The 6,886-nt window shown below is 59.1% G+C and overlaps 1 protein-coding gene across 1 annotated transcript in view; it reads left to right on the top strand.

The window, feature by feature from the left end:
• Positions 1-2,796: 2,796 nt before the first annotated feature.
• Positions 2,797-6,886, top strand: part of VOLCADRAFT_89258 (uncharacterized protein) — a gene marked incomplete at both ends in the record, with an annotated part of 7,092 nt that continues 3,002 nt past the window's right edge. The window contains 7 exons of the mRNA XM_002948865.1: positions 2,797-2,874; positions 3,001-3,079; positions 3,242-3,409; positions 3,758-3,849; positions 5,048-6,034; positions 6,080-6,275; positions 6,393-6,847. Coding sequence (XP_002948911.1) covers positions 2,797-2,874; positions 3,001-3,079; positions 3,242-3,409; positions 3,758-3,849; positions 5,048-6,034; positions 6,080-6,275; positions 6,393-6,847 — 2,055 coding nt within the window. The remainder of the gene's footprint in view (positions 2,875-3,000; positions 3,080-3,241; positions 3,410-3,757; positions 3,850-5,047; positions 6,035-6,079; positions 6,276-6,392; positions 6,848-6,886) is intronic.

Below are 6,886 nucleotides of genomic sequence, written 5' to 3' on the forward strand. Positions count from 1 at the left end.
TCCAGCAGCCTCTTGCGCAGGAAGCGCACATACACCGCAGAGTCAGCCAACGTGGCCTGTTGGGGCAGGGGTTGCACACGAACGGCCCAACGGACGGTCGAGGGGGTGGATGGAAGCAGAAGGCGAAGGCGGCAAGATGCGGTCATGAAGGGAATGAGGACGAGCGGGAAGGCATCTCAGCACGACAAGACTGCCTTCCCTGTCCCCATCTCCAGCTTGCCTGCGCGACCGAGCATACTCCTCGAATTCCCTTTCCCCGCCCAGCGCTTTAACAACCCCAAGGCTATCGCAACCTGGCCATCCCCCTCCCCCGCGCACTGTGCCATTACACGTGCATCAGCACCTATCGGGTCCCATAACAGCTAACACTCAAGAATCTCGATCCCACCCCTCCAGCCTGCCACCTGTAGCGCATCCACGTCCGCGTAGCAGCCCGACAGCTCGCTCAGCGCGTTATCCCGCTTTCAACACACGGAGGACAAGAGAGGGAAACGAAATTCAGATGGGTGCTCATGGAGGTGGCTGGTGGGAACGTGGAGCTCATGGAAGAACAAAGCGGGCTTAAGAGGCCCATAGGAGGGAGGGGACGACAAAAGCAGGAACGGCCAGGCGGGAACAAGGTCTGTCAACCCTCTCCGCCAGATGGACAGCCAATCAGCATCCTGTACCCCTTTTATCCCCCGGGCCGTACCTGTTGTAGCGCGTCGTCCCGCATGGCCCGCAGCCGCTCACAACGAACCCGCTCCTCCGCCAGAGCTGCCTGATGACGGGCCTCCGTGAAGGCCACCTGTCGCGGAGGAGGGGGGGATCACCGCAGGGGGCCGATGAGGACCGCTGGAGGGCCGTGTTCAGATATGCCTAAACTATGCATGCGAAATTGTGAACATGGACTGCCGATGGGAGGGGACAAGGGTGCCCGGGCGGCTCCGTGTAACCCCATGGAGCAGACCAGTCAGCGCTGTACTGCACTGTACGGCACATAGGGCAACTTGCATCCTAAGCCATTTAGATCCTAAGCCAGAAGAAATGAACGTAGAGAGGGCCCTACGGGGTTGCGCACAGAAGTCTATGATCAATGATGCCCCATGATCAAACACACTGCTTGCTGCCATGCTGCATCGGCCTCGGGACACGGGTGACATGGCCACTGACCGGTTGGAAAATCGGCAAATTCCGGAGTATTTCAGGACTGAAGAAATCCCGGACCGGGTTCCCTTCCTGACTTGCTTTAGTGGACGGACGTTACACCCCGGGAGATGCGCACACGTGCACGTGCACCGGCCCCAGGGACTTCTCACCTGCAGTCTGCCCGCCTCTAACAAAGCCTCCAATCGACTGACCTGCATACCAGGAGGGTGGGTTTATATGGAGAAGACAAAGACAGGGGCGGGATGACTGTTACACGCGGTCCCAATCCTTTGGCCCTGGCGCTACCCAACACACATGTGGCCCTGGTATTTCTGTTGTCAAGCACGGTTCGTTTGTTATGCAGACGGCTTCTCGCGGCAGCAGAAACTCAGGATTATCTATGAGTGCAGCATGCCGTGCTGCGTAGGTCCCGGAAATAAGAGTGTCTGAAGAGGGTCGAGGCACGCAATGCCATCCAACGTGCTGGTTTAATCCGCGGGCTTACGTCCTGTTGCAGCTGCCGTTCTCGCTCCTTCCCGTGGTCTGCCTCCACCTTCAGACGGCGCGTAGTATCTTCGCTCCGGGCCAAGCTGCGGGTGCAGGTGAGCGGGGGTTGTCTGAGCAAAATAAGCGGTCTGGGTGTCTGGGTGTCTGGGAGGCGACTTCTAAAGCACCCAAGAAGAAGCAGGCGCGTGACAAGCTAGAACCTCACCGCGCAGCATAGCTGCTGCAGACTGCAGTAGACTCGGAAAGCTGGTCCTGTAAGAGCTCACACTTGCTACGCAAGTTTTCCAGGGTGGACGCCAATAAAGATACGCGCTCATCGAACATGGCTGACAGCGCATCCTCAGGTGACTGAGCGAGTATGGTGCTGCTATAATCGCTACTGTCGCTCGAACAGGGGCTGGCTGCACTACGGCCCTGCGGACTCCTCGATTGTTGAGCCCGGAGCTCACGACCATCATGCTGGTCAAGGCCGTCCTCGTCTCTCACATCATCCGCCAGGTCTGATTTGTTAAGAACTTGTATCTTCATAATTAGGCCTTCAATCACTCTAAGGCTAAAAACCCAGACTCAGCCAATGGACGAATCAGCGAGCCAGCGCAAACGGTGAATCCTCCAGCTCCTTTGCCGTTAGTTGATCATTCTCCATGTATGGCTAGAGGCTGGTCCCCTGAGAACCAAGCACATCAAAGGTCAGCTGGACCGCTCTTTGATAGCCTTGCGTCAGGGATTCACAAATTTATTTTTGACACCAGGAATGCGATTTTAAAAGTAAATGTGATAGTATAAGTTGCTACGCTGAAAAGGTAATGTCCAGGGATATGGCTTGGAATCCACGGCAACCCATTTCAGCAACCCGATCGCATGGATGCCATACATAAATGAAATATCAGCCATGGATAAGTAATGAGTAATAATGGTGGCATTAACTTCGTGCTTGCACCTAAGCCAGATGCGCATCGTATGACAAATCTCCGGCCAACGTGCTGGCAACGACGCTGCGGCAGGCTGCGCCTCAAGGGGAACCATTTGACCCTATTCAGAAGAGGCCCACTCGTCATACCTGATACGTTTGTGCAATAGCTCCTCGCGAGTGTTTAGGCCTCCAGGCCTTGGACTCGACGCTGTCGACAAACCCTGTCTTGCGAAGCGAGCCGCTAGGGAATGCACGTCGCACTTGATGATGAGTCGCCATTTGTGGCGAACGCCCGAACCTTGGTGTCTTTAGCCATCATCGTCCTGGTAGGGGTTCTCCACGTGCGCGTGTTGCCGTCTTACCGTTGGCTGCCGTCGCCTTACCCGACAAGGTAAGTTATCTGTCTTTTTCGCAACCTTAACATCCAACCCATTGCCATAATGTTGATGCAGGTGGGTTCTGTGGCTAGTTCATCGGGAGTCGGGGGCGGCGCCATCTTCATCCCGCTGTTCAATGCGCTCGTTGGCTTCAGTAAGTCAGATCCGCACAATCCCAGCCCCACTTCCTTAAATTCTTTCGCTTCCCTTTACATAAGACGTATGTAGATCTTTAAAAGTCTTGCAATTCTTGTGATGGCTCCGGAACCCTTAAGCCACATACAATGTCCACGCATCCCTTAACCCGCCTTTCCAGACCTCAAGTCAAGTACCGCGCTATCTCAAGCATGTATTACCTTTGGAGCCGCCGCCACTTTACTTGCCAACCTCATGCACCACCACCCGAGCGACCCAACGGTCGCTCTGGTGGACTTCACCCTCGTTGCGGTCCTGACTCCAATGCTCCTGATGGGGGTTGGAATAGGTGCGTACTGCAGCCATGCCGTACCAGTCTCAAATCTGCAGGGCCCATTCCTCCCGCCGCACGCACACGCGGCTAAGGGGCTGGGGTCGCCCTCCACCGTCCCGCCGCTGTGCAGGGGAGCGGGGAAGTCGCTCGGAGGTCTTTTAAATTCGTTCTTACTGAGCTCTGTCCACACTTAGCCCTCCCCCCGGCGCTCTTTCACCCCGCGGTACTCACGCCTTTTTTTCCAAGGGCTTTTCCTCCCCCCTGGAGCCATCCTTCCGGCCCATTCACCAATCCCAACCTCCATTCCAACCACCAACCGCCGATCGTTAATAACAACCATCCCCATTCCCAACACCGCTCCAGGTGTGCTGCTCAACGTGATGCTCCCCTCCTGGTTATTGACGACTTTGTTGTTGCTGTTGCTAATAGCGCTCGTGGCGCAGTCGCTCAGTAAGGTGTGTGTGTGTGGGGGGGCAATGAGAGGGTGTGTGGGTGCATAGGAGGAGGCAGCGCTGCGTGAGGAGGCGATGAACCAGTCATTATGTCTTACATGCTGAAGGGAAAAGGAGTGGGAGACAGGAGGTGGCGAGGGTTGAGGGTGATGGGGTTTGCAAGGGCGTCCTTCCTGGCTCCCTCCCCCGCCTACCCCCCGCATCTGCCACCTCTCCCTTCTTTCCCTTCTCTTCTATGGGGTGAGGGGGGTTTGGCTGGGTTGGTGGGCGACGTGGGTGGGGTGGGCTGGGCTGGGTTGGGGCTTCAGGGTTTGGTAGGGTTTTAGTTTACAGCGTTTGGGAATGGGAAGGAATGAAACGGCATGGCATGCAACTGCTGCTGGTAATGGTGCTGGTGCCACTGCTACTGCTGTTGTACTGCTGCTACTGCAACTGCTGTTACTATTGCTGGTACTGCTGCTGTTGCTACCGATGCTGCTACTGCTGCTGCCGCTGGTGGTGATGCTGGTGCTGCTGTTCTTGCTGCTCCTGTTGCTGCTACTATTACTGCTGCTGCTACTGTCGCTGCCGCTGCTGCTATTGCTGCTGCTAATTGCTGCTGCTGCTGCTGCTGCTGCCGCTGCTATTGCTGCCGCTGCTATTGCTGCCGCTGCTATTGCTGCCGCTGCTATTGCTGCCGCTGCTATTGCTGCCGCTGCTATTGCTGCCGCTGCTATTGCTGCCGCTGCTATTGCTGCCGCTGCTATTGCTGCCGCTGCTATTGCTGCCGCTGCTATTGCTGCCGCTGCTACTAATGGTGCTTCTATTTATATTGCTAATGCATTTGCTACTGTTGCTGCTACTGTTGCTGCTACTGCTGCTACTGTTGCTGCTACTGCTGCTAGTGCTCTGCTATTGCTGCTGGTTCTATTGCTGCTGCTGCTGCAGCAGGAGATTCGGGCGCTACCGTTACTGCTGCTATTGCTGCTGCTATTGCTGCTTGCCGCTGGTGCTGCCGCTCTTGCTGCTGCTGCTACTGCTACTGCTGCGACTTCTGCTGCTATTAATACTGCCGCTGCTGCTGGTCCTACTGCTGCTGCTGCTGCTGCTGCTGCTGGTCCTACTGCTGCTGCTGCTGCTGCTGGTCCTGCTGCAGGGTCGGGCGCTGTGGCTCCAGGAGAACGTGCTGCGGCGCTATCACCACCAGCAGCAGCAGCACAAGGAGCACCTGCCAGCCAGCCAGGAGCCTGTGGTGGTGAAGTTGAAAAAGGGGCGCGCTGGAGGGGAGTGTTGGAGGGAGGAGGGCGACGTGGCTGCACTGCATGAGCCGCTACTGCTGCCTGGTGGCGACGGCGGCGGCGGCGGGCCCGGTGGTGAAGACGTTTTGCTGACGGCGGGGGCGGCGGCGCTGGGGTCTCCTCGGTCGTGCTTGACACCCGCTCCTACTGCCGTCTGGATTGATCTTGAAGAAGAAGGCGACGTCGGCGGCGGTGGTGATGACGTTAGTACGGCACCGGTGGTGGTGGTGGCGGCGTACGGCGGCGCACCGGCCGGTCCGGCGGACCTGATTGAATATGACATTGCTGACGCCGACAACGGAGGCCTGCAAGGTGTTACGGTTGTTGCGCATAACCATAAAGCATTTTCTGCTACCGCCGCTACTGCTGCTACTGCTGCTACTGCTGCTTCAGTTGGTGGTGGCGCTGGTGGTAGTGTTGGCCATGCTTGTGGTGTGCATCGAGGTTGGTGGGGGACGCTACCGCCGCGGCAACTGCAACTGCATCGTCAGCCACGACAGGTGATCGGGGCCCCCAGCGGCTTTGGCTCCGGAACCATTTCACGGAAGTCGCCGTTCCTCCTCCAGAGCACCATCACTCAGCGCAGCACGGATAACACGCCAAACGCCGCCGCTGCAGTGCCGGCAGCAGCGGCAGCGGCACCGTTGCCTCCGCAGGCCGTCGCAGCCTTTGCCGAGGCCCTCGCGGCGGCGCTAGCGGCGGCCGCCGCATCGACGCCGTGTACGACATGGTCTTCGTCTTGGGTGGCAGCGGCGACGTCGCTATTTGCGCTGGCGGCGCCGTCGTGGCGTGCCTTCAATGAGTTGGGCTTTGTTGAGGTTGACGACGGCGACGGTGGTGATGATGACGATGATGACGGCCATCAGGCCGCCGCTGCCGCCGTCGACGACGACAGGGCGGATACCGAGGAGGTGTGTGGCCCTTACCAACCCCCATCTCCGCTGCCGCCGTCACAGCTGACGCCGCCGCTGCTGCCTCATTCGGACCGCGATGCTGCCGGGGGCGACGGCGGTGGCGGGATCTTTAGCACGGCCCGGCACGCGCTGATGGTGGTCGTGGTGGATTCAGGGGATGGTGAGGCTCAGATTGCTAGCAGTCCTGGCGGCGCCGCCGACGGCGCGAAGCTGCCGTCACTACACACTCCGGAGCATCGTGAGGGCGTTAGGCCGGTTGTACTGGAGTCTCCGCCGCCGCCGCCGCCGCCGCCGCCGCCGGGTCTGCCGTCAACCTCCGACACAATTCCGCCATCTTGCCTCGTGGCTGATGCAGGGCGGTCGTGCGACACGTACGGCAGTTTGGACGGCGGCATCGTTACGGAGCATGATGCCGTCGACGCTGTGGCTGCTGTAGCGTGCGGCGCGCAGGTGACAACGGCGGCGGTGATGATGGCAGCGACAGGCGTAGTGGTAGCGGAGAGTGACGCCGCGGTGCCGTTGCTACAGCCGCTGCTGCCGCTGCGCGACTCCCACGGAGAGTCCGCGAACGACAAAGACACCTCTTGCTTATTTTCGGAGCGCAGTTGCCTGGCATCGGCTGCTACTGCTACCGCTGCTGCTTCCGTCGGAGATGCGGCGGAAGACAGCACTGCCGTCGCCACCAGGGGCGACTGCGACGGCGGTGTAGGCGCCGCCCGTACAAATATTGATCCCGTGACGGCACCACCGTCGTCGTCATCAGCCGCCGCCTTTCCAACTACCCAGCGCAAGGCCCGTGGAGCTAAGTCTGTCGGTGGCGGCGGTTTCCCTGGAGCTGTTGCTGCGGCG

This window comes from Volvox carteri (assembly GCF_000143455.1).
Source record: "Volvox carteri f. nagariensis unplaced genomic scaffold VOLCAscaffold_12, whole genome shotgun sequence".
Classification (NCBI taxonomy): domain Eukaryota; kingdom Viridiplantae; phylum Chlorophyta; class Chlorophyceae; order Chlamydomonadales; family Volvocaceae; genus Volvox; species Volvox carteri.